The following is a 20087-nucleotide window of genomic DNA, read 5'->3' as shown; positions in this document are numbered from 1 at the left end:
AAGTACTTAGTCAGTTTCTATACCAGTCAAATGCTTCGTCGCAGGAAATCAATGAAACAAAGAGACAAAATGCAGGTTTTCTGTGTGTTGGTCTTTAGTTTAAGTTGCCAGAAAACTTATTTTACTCAAAAGGTCACAAAATCCTACATCTGTCACAACCCCTTGACATGCAGTGGCATTCAAAATGCAGGTCGTCTGTGACCATAAATGATGAAAACGTTGAAATGCCTGCTCTGTCTTGCCCCCGATTAAACTTCACAGCCTTGTCACATGTCAGCGTTGTCTTGTATTCCTACACTCTGACCTTGCTCTCACAGAATGGAGCAGGAAGCGCTGCGTATGGGCAGATTGGCGGGCAGCTTAGCGTACTGCTGCCTGAAGCTGTTTCTCTTGCTGTTGAGTAAAGGACCTGGGTTCTCCAGCCCATCAGCGGGCGGCGAGTACTCCGGCATTGTGTCTCCTGGGGGCACATCCAACTTGGCCCCCTTGTTGTTCTTAGTCTTTTTGGCTTTCTCCTTCTCCTGAGGCTCGGTTGAAATAGCGGGGGGCTCGTTAGTGGCCTCTGGTGGGGGCAGGGTGTCCAGGGGGAGGTCGCTGGGGCTTGGCTTCCCTTCCGCTTGCTCATCGCTGCCGGTGATGTGGAGGTTGGAGGCCATGCGCTTCGCATCGGTGCTTGTGGAACTAGTGCAATTAGACATGGGTTGAATTCACAGTGATTCACACCTGGACATGTTACACCTGTCACTATGTTGTCTGAAATAATTACATTTGTCCCCAGGGATTATAGTTGTAAAGATTTTAGTCCGTGAGATAAACTGCACTGGAAACAAGTGGAATTATCTTATCAAATAGTTCATTTCTTGTTTTATGAAAAACAAGTCTCTTGATATTAGACTAAATTATTAAAAGGGATATTTTCTGCAGTGCTGTGTTGCCTGTTTTGTCTCGTGAATTTTTGTGCTGACATCTAAGTGAAATTTTAGTTTTTGGTAGTCAGCAAGACTAACATACAAAAGTGCTTTTCAGTTTGCTTCCTGTCTGGTGCTGCAGGGAGCAATGAGCACAGCTCTGACTGAATCAACAGGGGGCATACTGAGTCCACACTGTGCACGGAGGAAAAGTGATTCTTTGGTGCAGACTGCTCTCCTTTTGTCTACTCACCCATTAGAGCTCTTGTCCTCAGAGTCTTTCTGCTCACTGCTGTAGCGCAGCTCTGCCGGGGTCTTGAACGATAGATCTTTCTTTCCTTTCAGCCAGTAGGTTTTCATGTAGCCTTTACCCTGTATGAAATTAAGCAGATAAAGGGGTCTGAATAAAAAAAATGCTGTGTATACATGTTGGAAAGAACATTCCATCTAAAATCAGGAATAAAACACTAGGACAGTCTACCAGCTAAGGCAGGTGTCACATTTTTCAAATGATACACCTCATCTTCGAATAAAGTATTGCAGCTACAAGACTGACAAAACCTGATATGTAAAGTATTAATCATTATGTCTATCTCAATCAGTGGACGGTGCATAAGAGATGCCATAATTTGCTGTTAAATTGACAGAGACTAGGAAAAAGGAACCTGTAAATTTCTGATATTAACCTCTCACCTTTACAAAGATTTTGCCCCTTTCCTCAATGATGTAGGGCTCATGTTCCAGATGGTCTTTGGTGGTCTGACTGATGTGTATCTGCATGCCCTGCTCAGACAGACGCGCACACAGAAAAACTACTGCTAAAGCTAGAGTATTGAAATACAGGCTACACTGGTATTGAAACCTTTTCAAATCATCAAAGGGAAGCTCACTGGACTCTAAAAGGAGAGTTAATTCAGAGTGTTCTTCCTTTATGGGAATGTATAGTAAGAGAATTAAGCCTCCACAGACTGTGTCCGTTTCAATTTTTTTCATAGAATGAATTTCCCACACAACATGACATTACCTTCTATTACTGTAAGTAATGAAAAGCAAATGAAGTGATTAGCCTGTTGCATTAACTTAAAGACACCATGCACAGTGGCATCATTAAACAGAAAATGGTTTTCTATAGTAATCAGACATGAATTTGACTGAGGGAAATCATGAATGTTATTGCAGTTATTTATACTATTGCCGTGGGTTAATTAGCACATTTGGCTGGGCGCTGGGTTGTTAAATATGTTAGTGTAGTCACCACTCCATTGCTCTCCATCCTTGAGGCTGTGTTCACAGTGTCGCCAAACAGACAGTAGCGAGGCATTTTCAGACCTACGACGCCAGCCACCACCATACCTGAGTGAATACCTGGGAAGGAGAGGGAAAACACTTTATGGAACCAAACAGGAGCTGATTTATTCCTCAACTGCCTGAATCCATGTCTTATTGCCTTTGCCGATTTCTTTTCATTTAGTTATTTAGCTTGCATTCATCACTTTTCATCAACATTTCATATTCCAAGGTTGTCATCATCAGCCAATTGCGGCCACAGCAAGAGTCAAAACTTCAGCCTGCAGAAAATAAACCTTTTGTCCTGTATTTAGAGTGGAAAATTCAATTAAATGATTTAATTCACAAGCTGAACTTTGCCTAGAAAATTAGTTAACAAAACCATAATATATTTATATGGGAGTCGGTTTGTTGACTGTTATAAATGACCCATCACAGTCGTGACTGAAAATTTTTCCTGCCATTGAAAACATCAACAGGAAAGCAACATTTAGTTTTGAGACTGGTGATCTGTCAAGGGTCTACCATGCTGTCTTCTACCCCAATGCATGCTGGGATATGCAGACCCTGATATAAGTGGTTTACAGAAAAGATGAATCATTTAATGCTCATTTAATTCAAATTGTTTAGTTGCTTCCAGATGGTTGTTGAGCTCAAGATTTCAGGTAGAACAATTTTACAAACTTTAGGAATATACAAATACAACACAATATGAACATGATCCTTTTTGGGAAGATCCTCTTAGGGCAGTGTCAACGTCAGTGCAGTGACCCCTTGTGACAGCAGGGGAATCAGTGTCTTGATCTGTTTAATTTCCCTGAGTCCTCTGCTTGGTTAAAGAAAAATCCTTTTATTGTACTTCAAAATCTTAAAATCATATTTTTGGGGCTGTTACGTAAAAGTGGAAAAGTTAATGAGTGGACAAAAACCTCAACCTGACAGTAACTGAAGTTCAAGGATGAGCTCTGTATACACAGTAACAGTCAAACCCCAAAACATCAAAAATAATCTGGCCGCCTTATCACGACTGAGCCACTAAAGCACCAGACAGTTGCACCGCTCACCGACTCTGATCTGGATGTTATCCCCAGTGGAGGGGTCTTTAAGGTGGTCGATGGAGCTCAGCATATCCAGAGCCATGTCACAGATGTGGTGCGCGTGAAAGGTGGTCTTGTTGGGCACGCCCGCCACCACCATGTAGGCATCACGGATCGTCTCCACCTGGACAGAAAGGAGAGTGATGAATAGGAAGTTTTGACTTGTTTTCACTATGAAAGGTATCACCTCATGTATGGCTCACAGCCTCATGGCTCCACTTTTTTCCCTGTCGTGTGCAGCTCCTCAGCCAGGCTGAAGCCCATCAGAATGTGTATTTTCTTTGCATTAATTTGAATAAATTCCAGTGGAATTGCACTCCACCAGAAAAAGGCCAAATGTTAAGATGAACATCAGCTATTGTTTTATATTCCAAAAATATCTGTAGTATGCTTCAAAAACAGACCCATTTAAGAATGTCAAAGATACACCTGAAAATATAGACGATAGTTGAAAATCATGCAGCTGGGTGTGTAGCTTTCTTGTAGCTTTCTTACTTTGTAGACGTTGTGCTTCTCACTGAGTGTGTCAAAGACAATGTAGATCTCATTGAGCATGTCCACCACCTGCATGGGTGTAATGTGGATGCAGATCTCATTAAACTTGACCACGTCGCTAAACAGGATGGTCACATCTGGGAAGACCTGGGACACAAACACACACGCATTAAGTTATAATATTTTCACAGGTATACTCACTGTGACTCTGGACATGTTTGTTACCCACCTGTTCCTTGAATCATCATTTAGATGTTTGTTATTGTTGTAGTTTGATGTTTTTTGGGATAGTTTATACTGATATAATTTTATTATTAATTATAATTCCCTGAACCTGATGCTCTGATATTTTGTGGTTTTGGAGTACCACTATCCTTGTTAACAAAAAACACTGGCTTGTACCTGGCATGTCTCCAGTGCAGTGATCCCCTTCCTGAGGCGGTCGGCCACAGCTTTAGGGATCATGGCATACAGCAACGAATCTCCTCTCTTCTTCTCTTCGTCCAGCTTCTTGATGATTTCCTGCAGCTGGGCATATTTTTGTTGCTCCTACAGGATTAAAAATGGGACACAGGACACTACAGTTACAGTCTCACCTCTCTTAAAGCTAAAAAAAAAAAAAAAATCCCTCTCTGGCTTCTCTAATCCTTTTAATCCACATCTCTCCTGCATGACTGAAGTGGATTTAATGGGTGAAATCAATATGGGAACAGAGCTTTCACCTGAGCTCACCTGGTCCAACTGCTTCATAGAGAAGACTGACAGTTCTTATACTGCATGCAGTGTATCATATAATGACCTCTGTTTTTGAATCATATGTCTATTATAACAATACATTTTATGAGAAAAAAATTAACCACCCTCAAACTGCCCTCCTGGTCCATGAGTTTGTACAATTGAGTTCCTCCTGTTGAACACAATCGAGCTTTGTTAATATGATGCTCTATGTCTGGAGACTAAGGATTCAGGGTTTTCCTTCACCTGATCGAGGGCCAGCTGGAGCTCAGCCGATTGCTGTGTCCCAGCCAAAATCAGCTCTCTGCTGGAGTCATGCAGGTTCAGATCATTCACGTATACACCCATCTTTATCATGTCCTCCACTGTCTCTATACTGCAAGAATAAAGAGAAGAAATGAAGATAGAACTGTGTGTAAAATGAAAAGAAAGCAAGAGGGTGAAAATTAACCAACCAAACTGGTGCCCAAAAGTTCACTCTGTAACTCTCTGATTTCAGTGATTTTAAAACATAGCAGTATATTTAGTATTGAATAAGTAAGGTGTCACAACACACAGAAGAAGGCCAGGGTAGTGCATGGACATTATTTTAGGAACAAAGTGATCTGCTGCCTTGTTTTTACCCTAAATGAACAAATAAAGGCTGATACTTAAAATGACTCGAAAATACTGTTCTCATATTGTTTATTTCTGATTATTACATGTTACAATGTCTTTTTGAAGATGGTGTTAATGAAAACTTCTCTTGTATGTGTTTCACGACAAAAGGCTGCAAAGAAAACTGAATTGCTAAAAATGTTTGGGTGTGAAACATATGGAGGAAGTGCTGAATTTCATTAATATTCACAGAAAAGGAAGGCTTCTTACTTAAATGTATTTAAAAAACGGGAAATTAGAAATATACAGAACAGTATGCCTATCTCTAATAATAGCCTACCTCAAACAAAAGTGAGGTCACAGCTCACAGTTTGAGCATAACAGTAGCACTTAGCATTGATTTAAATGTAATCTTTCCACAGATTAGATTGTTGTGTGCATGATAATTAGTGTTTTAAAACTCCTCAAAAAAATTGGACCCATCTGAAGTGGAAAGCCTATCTGAACCCTGCATACATACATATTTTATTCTAAAAAGACCAAGGTGACCCGAGGACAGTCAGACCTGTTTCAAAATAGATAACCCAATTCAAAATGCAGTTGATTCAGATGACACTAATGAAGGATGGACACAATGACACCGGCAGCAGCACAATGTGTCACCTATTAACAAGCAGCAGTGCTTGAAAAAGGCAGGAATCCTGTTATTTTTTTTTCCTCTACTTCACAGTCCACACCAATGTTTCACCTTAAAAACAACTTCTTCCTACAATGATTATGGTGCAACACAAGATATAACTGAATAATAATAAACAACCAAATATAATTTGGACTGAGCGCGACTCTAGTGCCAAATACTGAAAACCTCCCATCCTGAGTCAACACCATTAACACATAGTCAAACAATAGACTGTGGTCTCACATTGGTGTCCCCAGGAAGATGAGAGAGTCCCACTGGGGGACATACTTCATCTGGCCCTTCAGATGGAGAGGCTTCTTAGGAGGCTCCCGCATATCCTCAAAGATTGTCTCACTGCACTTCCCTGAGAATAATAATGAAAGAAAGGTTACTGACATTGAGGCAATACAAAGCATGCGATCAGGAAGTGAAGTTAGATATTCAGTATTTAAATATGAAAGACAATAGGATGTACTGTAGGTTGGACACAGTTGACCCCTTGGATGCCTCCAGAAATACAAACTAACTAGCAAACGATCAGATACTGTTTACAAAGGTTAAAGTGTAAAATGTTCTGACCGGTGACAGTCTGGAACGCCAGCAGTTCAATATCCTCCCCTCCAGAATTGGCAGAGCTGTTGTATTGGGTGAGAGCGCTGCTGTATTCTTGGTCCGTGCCCTTCATCTCTTCCACTGCCTTTGGCTCTGGATGGAGGGAGAGCAGCAGGAACGGTGAGAGGACAGAAGACCAGATGAACCAGAATATGTGTTAACCATGTGAGTTAAAAAGGGCATGGATGTGTGAAGGCAGCGCAGGGAATTACAATCACACACTTAGGCAGCAGCAGAGTAGCAATGTTCAACAAGAGGACAGCATTATACATTCTGTACTTGTGCATTCTGGATTATGTCCAAATCAAAATTAGTTTAATTTGTACACATAACATTAACATAGAAATTGTGACTGTCATATCCTCTTGAAGTAATTACATCTTTAGCAAACTGCTTTCAATTAAATTCCTGACATGCAAAACCTATTGTAGTTAAATAAGCTTTAGCCAGATCTGTTCACTGTTGTTAAATGAACAATACTGGTCTGGCCCATCAGTCAGTTTGATATTCTTTTCTGCATGAATATATTATAAATATTGTATTTAGCTTTGTCCGGGTACAGTAACCTGAACAAAGATGACTGAGTTAATTGATGGACATTTTGTGATCCCATCCATTTGAAATGAACCCCGTATTATACAATTTGCATTTGAATTGAAAAATAATGATTGAAATGGAAAGACTGGTACCTCTTTCTTCTTCCCTCTTTGCTTTCTCGCTCTCTTCCTTTTCTTCTGGCTCTTCTTTGCTGAGTTTGGGGATGTTGACCTTCTGCTTGCTCTCCACCACTGCTTTGGACAACAGCTCAAACACATTGTTCAAATGGGTGTAGATCTGATCAGAGAAAGCAGAAAGATTTTTGTGGCATAAGGCAGTATTTCTTTTAGCAAGGCAAAGATTTTGGTCACATGAGAAGTTTACCATACGATAGAAATATGAAAAAAAAAAAGATTGGACAACTTCTGAACTCACATTATCCCAGCTGAACTCCAGCATGGGTCTGACCAGAGTGAACTCTTCATTGACCTTCTTGCCCTGGAGGTCAGAGAAGACCTCCTTGAGGCCGTCGCCAATGCGGTACATGGTCATGTCGCGGCGGAAGATGACACTGAAGGGGAACATGTCAAAAAAGATACCTCGCTTCATTGGCAGCTTCTCGTAGCTCGGTGCTGTCTTCTGCTGGGGCATGCGGTGCTTGAAGGCTGCATTGTCAAAGTTCATCTTATAAACCTGGACGAGTAGGGAAGAGTTAATGGAATCTCTGAAATATAAGTTGGATAGTGTAAATATTTTTGCGGAGGTTTGGGATATTAAACTGCAACTTTGAACTTTTGAAAATAGTTAACAAGCTAATCTCTAATGGAAATAAATGTTAAAGTTGAAAAGCCCTTTGAAGAGTTTAGCCGAATAAATCTATTTATGAACAACTTTATTAGCATTAACAACTAAAGACTTATTAGATTGTCATAGTGAAGAAACCCTTTAGTAATAAATTTCCTGGTGGGACATTATAGATTGAGAAATTTATGACCCAGTAATATTAACTTTAACAAGTCATTTATAAAGGGTCATTGGTTTGCAACATTATAATAACAAGTCAATAAGTCTGTAGTTAAACTGGTTAATGAACCACTTATCTGGAATTGAAGCATTTAGTGGTTCATCATTTTGATTTGGATAATGATTATGTGACGAACTAAGACGGATGCTAGACAGAACTGAAGGTATACAGGGTTGAACATTTCATATTTTGTCCTGCTGTAAATTCTGAGTTTACCCAGAGTCCCAGGCCAATAAACACTTATCTCCATCCAATAAACACTTACTGTTCGAGTGTAAACAAGAACTGCGTCTGGAGTCTCATTGAAGGTGATGGAATAATTTCCATGCTGATAGAACTGACACAGGGTCAAGGTCAGATGCTCAACAGCTCAACTAATACTTGACCTGAGCTTGAGTACGTACCACATATGTCATTTTTTCTGTCTCTTCTTTAGATAGGATTTCCACTTCGATATCTGTGTTGTAGAATTGTCGTCCCACTTGAGAGAGCTGCCCTGCAGGAGACAATAACACACAGTGGTCATGAATGTGTAGAGGTCAACTTTGCTTAAAAGGAATTCAGTCAAAATGGGTTTGTGTAAGGTTAATTTCAGAGCAAACTGCGATGCTAAGTAGAATAACTGTTTCATTTTGAGTCTGTGACTTTGTCTGGATAGATTACCCTTGTCTGATGGCGTGACGGCTGCTTTGTCCCCATCAGCCAAGTCATTTGTTTTACTTCTCAACAAAGGATACTGTACACTTACTCCACATTATACAGATATACACATCTGCCTGTCTTCACTAAACGATACTAATATTTTTTTAAAGGAGGGAATAAAATAGCAAACAAAACAAAAAAAGGTCAATGTCATATCTGATATTTAAGTGTTATTTAATATTCCAAGTTAAGACAATTAAAACCAAATGCAATTAGCTCAAAACATATGGTACAATAAAGTTCCTCCTTTGTAAAGCACAATCTAGTGTTGTCAATGTGTTTTCTTTAACCTTTCACTTTGCTATAGGTTTCAGTTGATTTAACTACAGCTTGTACATTTATTTTCACAGACTAGATAATTGTTAAATCGTCCATCACAGTGGCCATAATTTTACTTTTATATTATCACTTTTTCATTTGTGGTAAAGCAGCTGAGAGTTCACAGTGCATTAAAACTCAATCAAAATTTTGATTAAAAAGATATGTTGTTCACTTTGCATTGTCTATATCAAGCAAGTTTCAGTTCTCTGGAAAGTTTTATTTTCGTACCGTAATGAAAGAGGATCTGTACCTTCCTGGAAGGTAAGAAAAACATATTAAATCATCTGATACACTGAGGCATGTTGGAAAGTACTCCTGTAATATTAGGTATCCCTAATTTGTAGTAAATGAGGTAAAACTAGCAAAAACACACTGTAATTGTTAAGTCATGTTTTTTTTACAATACTTAATCATATTGAGGTTCACATGAGGGCTTAGCCTATCCCAGCATGCAATGGGCAGAAAACCCACACAAATTCAAAAGGGGAAGATGTAAACTCTACAGGGAGGTTTGAGGTTGGGGTTCAGATCCAGTTTCATATAACTGTGGTAACTGGTTTAACACCCAGTGTTTCCCCCGATGTAATTCTTGTTACCTTTGACAAACTGGGTGAAGCCCTTGCGGGTGCTGCGGTAGTGCAGCGTGAGGCTCGTTTCGCACTCCTCCTCCACACAGAAACTCGGCGGCTGCACCTTAGGGAAGGAGAAGCGAAAGTACTCATGCAGATTGTCCAGCTCGTTGATGAAGTCTCGCACATTTCGCCCCAACACCTGGAAAAGATGTAGGACAGGGATATTTATACAGAATAAAAACAGTTTATATAATAACAAAGAGAATTTTTATGTTGCCAGAATACTTGGTAGTTATGGTAATAGTTTAAAGTCTATTTTAATTTCACCTTTAAACCCAATACATGGACACACACATACAACATGCAGCATATGCAGTATATCTATATCCATGCATAGTGGACATAAGCAGGGAAGTATTTTTATTACTACTTGTTCATGTTTCACTTTGAGTGAATATATGAAACCTTTACTTCCCCTTAAGAAATTTCACTTGCATTAATATTTTTGAAAGGATTGGTTTTTACAGTTTCTGGTAAGCTATATATTTAGAGGCACAGAATCATTTCTTATTGCATTGATTCAGAAATGTGAAACATACTACTTCCCATCTGCCAGAGGGCATTTTCCTGGGAAATACCAAATAACCAGATGAGACAGGCATGCATTGAATCACTAATATATTACCAATCATATTAAATCAGTCTGAGGAAATATATTTTTGCTGGGAGGGAGGATCAATAGATCACCTTCAGGATCCGCTCATATCCGTAGTTTCCAATCCTCTTCACCATATAAACCCCAAAGGCATACATCAGCTCATCGTGGGTTTTTCCCAGAACCTCACCTGCTGCCTTTGCCAACCGAAGGATTAGGTTGTCACTGTAAGAAAAAGAGTTATTAATTGATTTTATTCTTGAGTTATTTTGCTTAGCTGCTACTTGGCCCAGAGAGATTTAGCTTTTCTGCAGAGACATTATCAAAAAAGAAAACTCAAAATAGCTAGAATCAACCAAAATCAAATGCAGGGGTGAACACAACATCATAAAGTCTCTAAACAGTCTCTAAAGAGTAAAAAAAAAAAGAACTGAACATTACTGTGTTAAAATGTATTACATTGTACATTGTGCTCACCTTGTCATAGTTAACTACATCAACACTCACTAGTCAGAAGCTGCAGGCTAAATGTGTTAGATTCCTGAATATAGCTTAGTCCCACCAAAGCAAACATGCAAAATATTTCTTGAATGAGACTGGTGACACATTTGATGTAATATTTTCAGGTTTCATTGTGGTATATTTGAATTTTCCAATTGTTTAAGCACTGCAAGGTTGCTGTGCTATATTTGTATGTTATTACAGTTTTCAATATATATGTGGTGAGTCTTTTGCCAAAAAATACAATATGTTGCTGTTCAAGCATTGAAAACCAAACGTTTTAGAGGTTTGTCCTGAGTATAATGAAAAAACAACAAAAAAACAACCTACTTGTACATCTGATGTCTGACAAACTTGAGGTGGGGTATCTCCGCTCGGTTCTCGATCAGTCTCCACACATCCTCTCCGTAGGATTCGTTAATGTAATCGTTCACTGCTTCCAAATACAGGCCGTACATCTTCAGAGGGTTGGGAAACCTCCAGACTGCTGCCCAAGTTAACTGCTTAACTGAGGTGAGACCAGGGGAGAAATTACATATTTGAAATTCAGGCAGTGCAGTTGTCTTTGTTGGGGTCAGTAGTTTAAAATATGACTGATGAGAAAATTTCTGAAAAATCATTCTTCCTTGAGACTATAGACCTTTGGGGCTGTCTTCTAATAAGACTAAAAGAGGACATTTGCTTGTTTTAAAATTTTCTGGGCTAGCAGCACATTTAATGGCATTACTATTCAGTCCACCTGTTTGCAGTGAAGGAAATAGTCTTTTACCTGCGTCACACACAACCTCATGAAACCTCAGGTAACCTCCTCAGACACCAGCTACATCTAAGAAAAGAGCAATGTTCTCAGTAAAGGCAATTGTAGCAGTGAGTGTGCATGTCTGCTGCTGTCTCGTACTAGAATTACTGTAAAATTTCACCACTATGGCAAATACAAAATACTGAAAAAACATAACAGTGAACTCGAGTATCAGGTAATCCTCCCACCCCATCAGTTAACTACAGTAAAAGACATAAAAATAAAATTGAACCGAAACGATTTTAAAAAAAAGGATGAAATGATGAAAAGAGAAGCCCCCTTACCTGCAGTCCCTCACTGCTGTGTTATCCTGGGCTCCAACTGTGCCAACCAGTGCCACAGCTATCGCTCCCTGCTGAGGGTTTCCACCTGCAGCTGACATGTGCGCTCTCCCCTTACACTTGCCTGTCAGGTCAATAGGTGACCTGGGCTAAAATAGCAGCACCAAGGCATGTTTGTGGCAGGTAGCAAAGAAAGGGCTAAAAGAAAAATGTTTTACAGAATCTCAGCTGCATTGGCTGGCAGACATACTGGGTCTAATTTGTCAGGTATTTGTATGGAGATGAAGTCTGTGGGTGGCTGTTACTTTATATAGGAATCCCTTATAAACCATTTCGTTTCTGTTATGTAAAACCGAGCACACAGTGTGAGGCTCATTATCCGAAATTAGCCCACACTCTTTTCCAACAACTCATTAGGGCTACCAGGTTTCTTGACTAATTACTTCAAATTTGCATAATTACGGTCAGGTGCACGTTAAACTGACATTGCATTGTGTTGAGATCGCCATTTGAAAGGTTTGGTTTTGTTCGTTGCCTTGTGAAGTGAAACAAAACATTCAGGCCCCCTGTTAAGGCTGCCATTATCTGTCGCCAATCAGTGGAGGTTGACAAACATTTGTGTTTTGACTCATATCATGATGTCTGTTTTGACCTACACAAACTACTTATGCGTTTTAAAAGAATATTTTTTTAATTAAAGAACCTGGCAGTTTTCTGACGAGAGAAGCTTTTTAATCAACTGTCATCTACTGTGGCTGATTGTCTTTAGGAGAGAATACAGAGAACCTGCAAATTCAAGGCAGACACTCACCACTTTTCTCAACATATCCACTAGGGGGCACTGTTACAGCATCCTTGATTTATTACTGGTTTATCCAATGCTTCCACTAGGGGAAATTAGATTGAAAATTAATAGAAATGTGAGACTCTGGCCTTCTGGTGGCCAGACAGAGAAGATCAGGCATTCTGTCATTTTATGACATTTGTGGCCTTTAATATAGGTCCTGCTGCAATATATACAGATGTGATTCATTTCCTGCATAAAAAGACCAGATTTGGTCTTCAGCACTGAAAAATTACTCAACTTTTGCTCTTTTTTTTCATATTCAAATTTTGACCCGGAAGGTTAGGAGCCTCACACATATCATGTAAATGTTTAATTAAAAAAACACTTTGAGCCAGAATTACTTCATCCAGTCACCACTTTCCTCCTCACACCTACATTCCACCTGGGAACCAAAGGTGTGCCGACAGCTACTCTGTAATACCCGCTCTGAGTGATAATGAGCCGCTCTCAGTTCCATTGCTTGCGTCTCTGTTTGCTTCTTTTCTCCCACCATTTCCTTTCCATCCCCTGCATTTCCCCCTATTTGCCAGATGCTGCTGTCTGTCTTTAATGGCCTCTAGTGCAACTGTGCCACACATGGCCTGGGAGGTCCGCCACTGCCTCTTAGCCGGGGGAACAGAAGGAGATAACAATGTGCTGATGGTGCCAACCACAACTCCACACAGGTGCTGCAGGCATGACTCATATTCCTTTGCCCTGCCAATATTACACCCTGCCTTCCATCTTTCCCACAAAGAGAGAGGTGCTGCTGTTTCAAAAGGTGTCCATTCATGTCATTTTTCAAATGCTAACAGGGAGCCAAGGAACACCTCCCTCCCATTGTTTGATGTGAACAACACAAACACACACAAACACACATAGACACACTCTTGCACAAATGAGCACACAGCCCTATTTTCCTGTCCCTCCACCACACGTACAGGTGGTATCTTTTTCACTCTACTCATATGTTTCCTTTCTGTCCCTGCTTGTTATCTCTTAAAGGAGTTATCAGGCTCCGCCAGCCTAACAGAGGGATGATACAATCTCTGGGGAGTATCAGGGTCACTGGAGGAAACCATGCATAGTCGGGCCCGTTCAGCTCCAGCAAAAAGCAAGCGGCTGATATCATTTTCATATTGTCAAAGCAGGAAAAGAGCTCACCATTCAAACACGGGACATTGATTTAGCATCGGCACGAAGCACAAACAGGTTATTGGAGCATTTCGACTCAGTCAGACCGCAAAGTTATTGGGTGACAAATTCACACCATAAACAGGTTCTTATTGTTTACAGCCAGCAGCCCCTCCAGATAAAATTGTAAATCCCTTCAGTGTAGCAGGACTGTGACTGCACAAAAGCTTCAGGGATGAATCCCGGGATATGGCAAAATGGAAATCTGTGGATGGGATGTAACTGCTCTGACCCCGTGGTTGAATACTTAATGGGAGTCTATCTGTATCCCAGCCACCCTATCTCTCAATCCCCTCTCTCCCCCCTCTCCCCCCCCCCCCCCCCCCCCGAAGAATGTGCCATATTTCTCCAGCACAGTCCCACGATACCTCCCTCTTATTGGTTTTACTGTAGACACAGTAGGACTCAGGCTATAATGCTACTCTAGCTGAATGCTAACAATGCCGGGGCATCTTATTGTTGCTCTCTCCCGCTGTATTTATAGCTCCTCTGTGAATCTCCCCCCGCTCTCCCTGCTTCCCTGCTTCCTCCCTCTCTATTTCTTTTCAGTTTCACCTGTCAGCATCTCTATCTTTCCCCCAGTATCCTTTACTCCAGCTGCTACTTTTCTTTTTTTTCACTTTCTTTACCCAGACCTGCTCAATCTCTTGTAATGTAGACTCTCTCCAGTCTTTACGTCAGTATTTAATGCAGCAGTTTGGCGATATCATATTGCTGTTATGCTATAGTTCATCACAAGCCTGCACATGCTTGTCCTCCCTCCCTGTCTCTTTCTCTCTCCCTCTTTTTGCATTAGCTTAATTGAATCTTCCACCGCTGTTTCAAATAAAGTATGTGATGTGCAGGGTCATCTGTTGTCACTCCTTTCGCATTGATTTCTATGGCACAGTGCGGTGAAGCTAATAGCACCTGACCAAAAGCTGCTCACATTCACTCTGTCTCTCTACAGGCCCTTTCAACTGTAGCTGATGGAAATACAGTGCTCTTGGAGGTGTAAAAATAGTGTCAAATCCTAACAAAGGCAATTCTAGAACGAGAGATAGGATAAGGGTAGAGTAGGGGGGGTTGCACAATGTTCGGAAAAGAAAGGAAATTCAGGGTTCCACAGTCTGCATATAAATATTCCATTAACTTCAGCCAGCTCCATAACGGCATGGCACTGCGGTTATGCATTCACTGCCTGGAATTTGAAATGAAATTACTGTGGAGGTGGAGAAGGAGGTAGTGGTGGTGAAATAGCCGTTTCCTTTCTTCCAATTTTCTCCTCTTCCCTCTTTCGCCCCTTCGCCTTATCACGGTTGACACTAATCTAATTTCAGCTCTGCTTGTGACAGCTCTAACGTGGTTTTGTGTACCGATTCCTTCCCCTGTACACACTCACACATACAAACACACAAGTGATTCATGCACACTCCGAAAAGGTCACATACAGTATCCAAACATATACACACCGACTCATACACATATGCTTATGTGTTCAAACATGCACAGTACAGTACGTACACACACACATATGCAAAACCTCACACATCTATCCCTGACTGCACACAATACACAGACAATCTGTCATCTTCAAACGCCAGTTTACAATACTGCATCAGCTCTATGATCTGTGATTTTACATCAGGAACCAGAGAGATTCAACAGATCTGAGGGGATTCAGATTTTGATTCGGACTGAGGTGAAATACAGAATTCAAAGGGTCAGTTCAGCCAAAACGACAACAACAACAAAAAAAATCTAAATTACCTCTAACTGTATCCAGCCATGCGGATGCTTTGGGTTTCTTAGGTCAGATTTTAAGATCTCAGTCCCTCAGACATTTTAAAAACTCACTATAATCCAAATATTTTATGCCACTTATCAATGCTGAAAACATTCAGTCTCAAAACCTTCATAAATATAACCACAACCATCTGAATGGCTACGTACTGCTGGGGGTAAATGGAAATATATGATTTTGGAGAACTAACCCTTTAAGCCCCAATATAATAGTGTGATAATTCTAAACTCAAGGGTCACTTACAGCTGAAAACTTAGTAAGTGAGTTGAGTTTAGAATTTAAGAAGTATATCTGTTCACAAGGTCAAGAGTGAACCGCCATGTTTCCCCATTATTGTAGTGTAAAGTAATGGTATCCTGGTTAAGTCTTACCTTCCCTCCACGATTTGTGTTTGTGTACCCACAGAATCCATCAATATGCCTCATTACCAACAATTCATTAAGTTCAAAATGTTGAAATCAGATATGGTCCAAATACTTTTGAAGTAAATTCTCACATTTCTTGAATTTAGCAGTTGTGCACATTGGTAGAAAGTAGCTTTAGTGGCTGTAAAACTAGGTGTAAGTCTTTCCTTTTGCTCCCAACACAGAATGTGGCTGTGTTGCATCAGTCTCCCGAGGCCACTGTTGGAGAAATTAGTCTCTGCACGCCTTCTATGATGGATTTCTCCCTGTTTGATTATTGAATGTCGGTGCAGAATTGTGAGATTAGAAATAAGCCCTTGGCTCTTTGATTCTGATTGACTGACACCAAAGCCTGACTTTTGCCATTGATGTTTTCGAAATTCCATTGTAGTGGCTGGAAATGAGAAAAAATACTCTGCCAAACAACAAACTTGGACAGAAATGGAAAGTATTGCCAAAGAACTGCTCTGTAAAGGCCTTCATTTTGACCTGTGATTACAAATACTTGTTTTTAATGTATTATATATGTAAATATGAGACTGTACTCACACAAAAACATCAGCATTTGTTGTTCAGATGCCTTAAACAACCTATGCTAAAATTTACCAAGCAAGGAGGACCTGCAATGACCGCATGAATAATGACTCGTCTTTTAGAGAAAAAGGTGGAGTTGAACAAGAGCCGCTAAGCTTTGCGGGGAGGATGTTGGAGTGGAAGGATCGGTCAGTAGTTGGACACAGGAGATCACTGTTTGTTTGCCATTTTCTACCAGCAGTCATCATCGTTTTCCTTTAACCCCCACCATAATCAATCCTTAACTTTGAGCTCAACCCAAAGTAGCTTTTGTGTCGAAACCTTCCCAAAACGTAACCATAGCACATCAGAAAATGCATACATGATTCGTTTTTATAATAGCATATGTAACTTGTGTTACAAATGACCAACATACAATGACAAACAATGTATTTTGTCAATTAGTTTTGGAGGAAATTATAACTATCCTTGTCATTTACACAGTTAATACCTGGGCAATTGTGCCTTAATTGAGCTGGGTTTTTTAGAGGATTTTGAGACAAGGTACTTGCTTCCTGATGAGAAACATTTTTAGGCATTGTATCAACAAAACTTAAATTGCTAGGAAAGCATTTTCTTTGCTTTCCAAGGCATTTGTTAAATGTATTACCAGAGTAACTCGAGGCTGCTAACAGATGCTGCAGCTCTGTGTTAAGATCACACCTTGATGGTGTTATTAACAGGCAGGAAACATTGCATCGATGCAATAGGTGAAGTGAGGACACTGAGGGTGGATGCATAAGTGATAAATGAATTGTGATAATCACTATCAGTGCTCTGTTCTTTTGCTCCTTTTATCTGTTTTCTGTCTGTGGGTTTTCAGAATTAACTGGCTTTTTATGTGTAATTTACTGATCTGCCATCTGCCCACACTGATTTTTATGGGCCAAACAGCCCACACTGGACTGAATGAAACCAAAAAGCAGATAATTGAGCCCATTGTTAGTGATCCTGGCGACAATTCTGTTTTGATTTTAAAGCTCTCATCAGGATGTAACATGTACATCACACATGTATTTTCACAAATGACAACCATTTAGCACTTTACATACAAGATGATTCATATAAATCCCTTCACAACCTTGATTTGTAAATTACATTCTTGCAGTCTCCAAAAGTGAAAACAGACCTAAATACAGTCATGGAAATACTTTGGCTCCTGTGAAGTGGCAGGTAAAGATTAAATATTGAGACAGTCTCTGTGAAGTGAAGCAAAGTTTTATGTTTTATTTCAGTAACTTGAACAAAGTGCTGAAGGAAGCAGTTGTTCAGCAGATTCCTTTCCCAACATGCGATTTTACAGTGACCACACAACACAGGAAGCAGGAAAGACAACAGCACAAAGATGTTGAACAGTCCATTTATCCACCTTGTCTGCTTTTGTAGTTTGTTCCTGCCACACACATGCACGCACTTCCACAGAGGCACACAAATTGCTTATTTACACACACACACACACACACACTCAACCTACATGCATGCACATGCACTCCTCAGCACATCAGTGAACATCCCATTTCCCGTTCTTATTCCCCTGAGTTTCCGCTGGGAATTGTTCTTCAATTGTGATTTTTTTTTTTTTCCCCCTCAGAGTAGCGCCTTTGGTTTTTTTGCGCGGTTGGATAGCGATGTCTAAATGGGAGGCAAGGTCATGGAGTCTTTGTCAGGATGCTCCGGAGAGAACGTACGGTGAAAACAAATGGTGGTGAAACAAAAAGCCAACATCACCCTTCGCAGCAAGGGAGGTAATTGCATCAGAGAGTGGTAATTTAAAACAGGGTTGCAGCCAGACTGTGGTAGGCCCGCTCGTGTGTGTGTGTGTGTGTGTGTGTGTGTGTGTGGGTGTGTGTGTCTGTGTGTGTGTGTGTGTGTGTGGGTGTGTGTGTCTGTGTGTGTGTCTGTGTGTGTGTGTGTGTGTGTGTGTGTGTGTGTGTGTGGTGTGTAGTATATTGTTTCAAAAACACAAGCCTCCAATGGTGAAGCAGTTCAGCACTGCGTGTCGTAAATCATTCACAGAACAATGTGGCAGAGACTTGGCGATCATGGCTGAAGTATTGTTTACATTGAAATAATGGATGAACTTCACTCTCAGTTTTAACCACATTCGTCACAAACTGTCATCCAGCACAGCCTGAAACATAAGAATTCTTACCAGTAGGTCGATGATGGTGGTAATGAAATGCCTCATGGGTAATAATGGGCTCCTCTTGGTCTTTAACCGCTCTGTTATTATTTCAGAGATACTATCAGCAAAGTATGTGAATATCTAATTTTAGCTAGATTTACTTTGGTGGTTCAATAGGTTTGTTTTGTCAATAGAAAACAGCTCGACTGAAACTTTTCTAAATCCAGTAAAACTCAATAAAAGTTATTTTTTCAAACAACAAACAAAACCTAGACAAAGTATTTTTGTCTGTTGTTGGTTTATTGCTGTAGAGAGAGACCAAAGAGACCAAACGTGGAGGATGCGACATATCCAAATATTTCCTGTGCAGATACAAGGAAGTTTGAGGGAGAACATTTTCGAACGATCAAAAAATAAACAATAAATGTCAGATTTTGCAGTTAGTGCCGCACGATAAAAGAGTATGAACTTCTTTCAGAATTTCCTTAAATGCTCAACAATGATGCACACAGATAAAAGGCTCACACGCACTCACAATGCAGCCATAAGGCGGTTTTTATTTTAAGCAATAGGAAGCCCTTCTTTTTCCAGGAAATATGTTCTCTAACTGCAGTCATTTGTATCATTATATCCTCCACTACCCACAGCTAATGCAAATAAGTCCAGGTACTTTGCCTGCATGTTGACAGTCAAAAGCAATTCTGGGAAATATAAGAGACAAATGTGGGAGTAGAAGTTGAGAGAGAGGGGGTCCACACCTGATCACAGAACAGCCAGAACACACTGAATATCACAGAAGCAAGAGAGGCAGAAGTGGGAATTGTCCTTTAATCCTGAGTCCCAGTGGTACTCTTAAATGTGACGAGCTGGTTAAACACCCCCTGCTGGATAAACCAGCACAGTGCTTCTGCCTGAAAGCTCTTGAAATGTTCTGAGTCTCTCTGAGACCTCTGCAGACCCTCTCCCCGGCACAGCGGCCGGTGGCGGAGCCCAGCAGCTTGAGCTGGGACTGGATCCATAATCCTCTGTCTCAGAAGACGCTTCTGGAGAGCAGATGATACAAAAATTTTGAACTCGACTCACGCTGTCCCTCTGCAGTGTCATCATTGATGACAGTGTGTATTGGCATCTGCTGGCAACTGACAGTTGGCAACAAATCTTTGCAGCAATGTCAGTCTTATTTAAGAGGTTTGATGTTTTAGGGCAAAGCAAGAGAGTAAGAGAGGGGAAACCATGTCTTGTTTGATTTATTTGCCACCAGGACTTTCATTGTGTTCTGATTTTCATTTACATTTGCTCTGATGATTTTGCAGAAAAGTAATATCTAGGTACAGGTGCAACATTTGACATCAAAATTCTGCATTAAAACACGTAGGAAGG

The 20087-nt window shown here is 40.5% G+C and overlaps 1 protein-coding gene across 2 annotated transcripts; it reads right to left on the bottom strand.

Annotated features, from left to right (window-relative positions):
* Positions 1-70: 70 nt before the first annotated feature.
* LOC130171740 (soluble guanylate cyclase 88E-like) lies at positions 71-11974 on the bottom strand. Of its 2 annotated transcripts, XM_056379860.1 has the most exons (18): positions 11806-11974; positions 11492-11548; positions 11053-11230; positions 10314-10446; positions 9591-9765; positions 8376-8467; positions 7383-7640; positions 7100-7244; positions 6378-6503; positions 6042-6162; positions 4769-4898; positions 4190-4336; positions 3788-3934; positions 3260-3416; positions 2164-2273; positions 1602-1691; positions 1162-1280; positions 71-681 (listed from the first exon to the last, which is right to left on the bottom strand). In XM_056379860.1, exons 3-18 carry the CDS (start codon positions 11178-11180, stop codon positions 312-314), a joined length of 2448 nt encoding a protein of 815 aa, XP_056235835.1. In that variant the 5' UTR covers positions 11181-11230; positions 11492-11548; positions 11806-11974; the 3' UTR covers positions 71-311. The 2 variants fall into 2 exon arrangements, with proteins under 2 accessions (XP_056235835.1, XP_056235836.1); XM_056379861.1 differs by lacking the exon at positions 11492-11548.
* Positions 11975-20087: the final 8113 nt, after the last annotated feature.

The sequence above is a fragment of the Seriola aureovittata genome, chromosome 7 (assembly GCF_021018895.1).
Source record: "Seriola aureovittata isolate HTS-2021-v1 ecotype China chromosome 7, ASM2101889v1, whole genome shotgun sequence".
NCBI lineage: Eukaryota > Metazoa > Chordata > Actinopteri > Carangiformes > Carangidae > Seriola > Seriola aureovittata.
Note: the sequence above shows the minus strand (reverse complement) of the source record. Positions and strands in the feature narration are given on the sequence as shown.

Bases quoted from the DNA above. Each gene is read 5' to 3' on its own strand.
- LOC130171740 (XM_056379860.1), bottom strand. From the start codon at position 11,180: ATGTACGGCCTGTATTTGGAAGCAGTGAACGATTACATTAACGAATCC. The intron at 4,337-4,768 runs GTGAAGGAAAAC...TTAATCCTGTAG, and splicing joins TCCAGCTGGCCCTCGATCAG to GAGCAACAAAAATATGCCCA. The intron at 1,692-2,163 runs GTGACTACACTA...CTGTCTGAGCAG, and splicing joins GGATGGAGAGCAATGGAGTG to GGCATGCAGATACACATCAG.